Source organism: Penaeus monodon, chromosome 22, assembly GCF_015228065.2.
Source record: "Penaeus monodon isolate SGIC_2016 chromosome 22, NSTDA_Pmon_1, whole genome shotgun sequence".
In the NCBI taxonomy this organism is placed as follows: Eukaryota; Metazoa; Arthropoda; class Malacostraca; order Decapoda; family Penaeidae; genus Penaeus; species Penaeus monodon.
This window is the reverse complement of record NC_051407.1, coordinates 37,561,987-37,562,416: the sequence shown is the minus strand read 5'-3', so window position 1 is coordinate 37,562,416 and position 430 is coordinate 37,561,987. Positions and strand designations below refer to the sequence as shown.

At 38.8% G+C, this 430-nt stretch overlaps 1 protein-coding gene across 1 annotated transcript in view; it reads left to right on the top strand.

Moving 5' to 3' along the window:
• LOC119587115 (histidine decarboxylase-like) overlaps positions 1 to 430 on the top strand; it is a gene marked incomplete in the record, with an annotated part of 81,576 nt that overhangs the window by 59,061 nt on the left and 22,085 nt on the right. Inside the window, 1 exon segment of the mRNA XM_037935867.1 lies at positions 35 to 148. Within this exon segment, the coding sequence (XP_037791795.1) occupies positions 35 to 148 (114 nt within the window).

The following is a 430-nucleotide window of genomic DNA, read 5'->3' as shown; positions in this document are numbered from 1 at the left end:
CACTATCTTTACGATCTTTTTTCCTCCCCGTCAGGTCACGCACTGGCAGTCACCTTACATGCATGCTTACTTCCCGGCGCTCAACTCCTACCCGTCGCTGCTTGGAGACATGCTTGCAGATGCCATAAACTGCCTCGGGTTTACTTGGGTGTGTTTCTTGCAATTCCCTTTTTAATTGTCTCTAGTCTTCTGCCTAATTTTGGTGTTGTGTTTACTTTTTTTTTTTTTTTTTTTACCCTTGTTTATTTTTTTATAAATTTGGTCTCGTTGCGGAGTGTCACTTTTATTTTTTTGTGTGTGTGTTGCGTGAGATGGCTACGTTTATTCGCTGTTTCTATGCATTTTTGTACATCCTCTAACCACTGTCCGGCATTTTTTTTTTAAGTTTTGAAAGACAATGGTTATTCTTTGATTGTATGTACTATTGTAT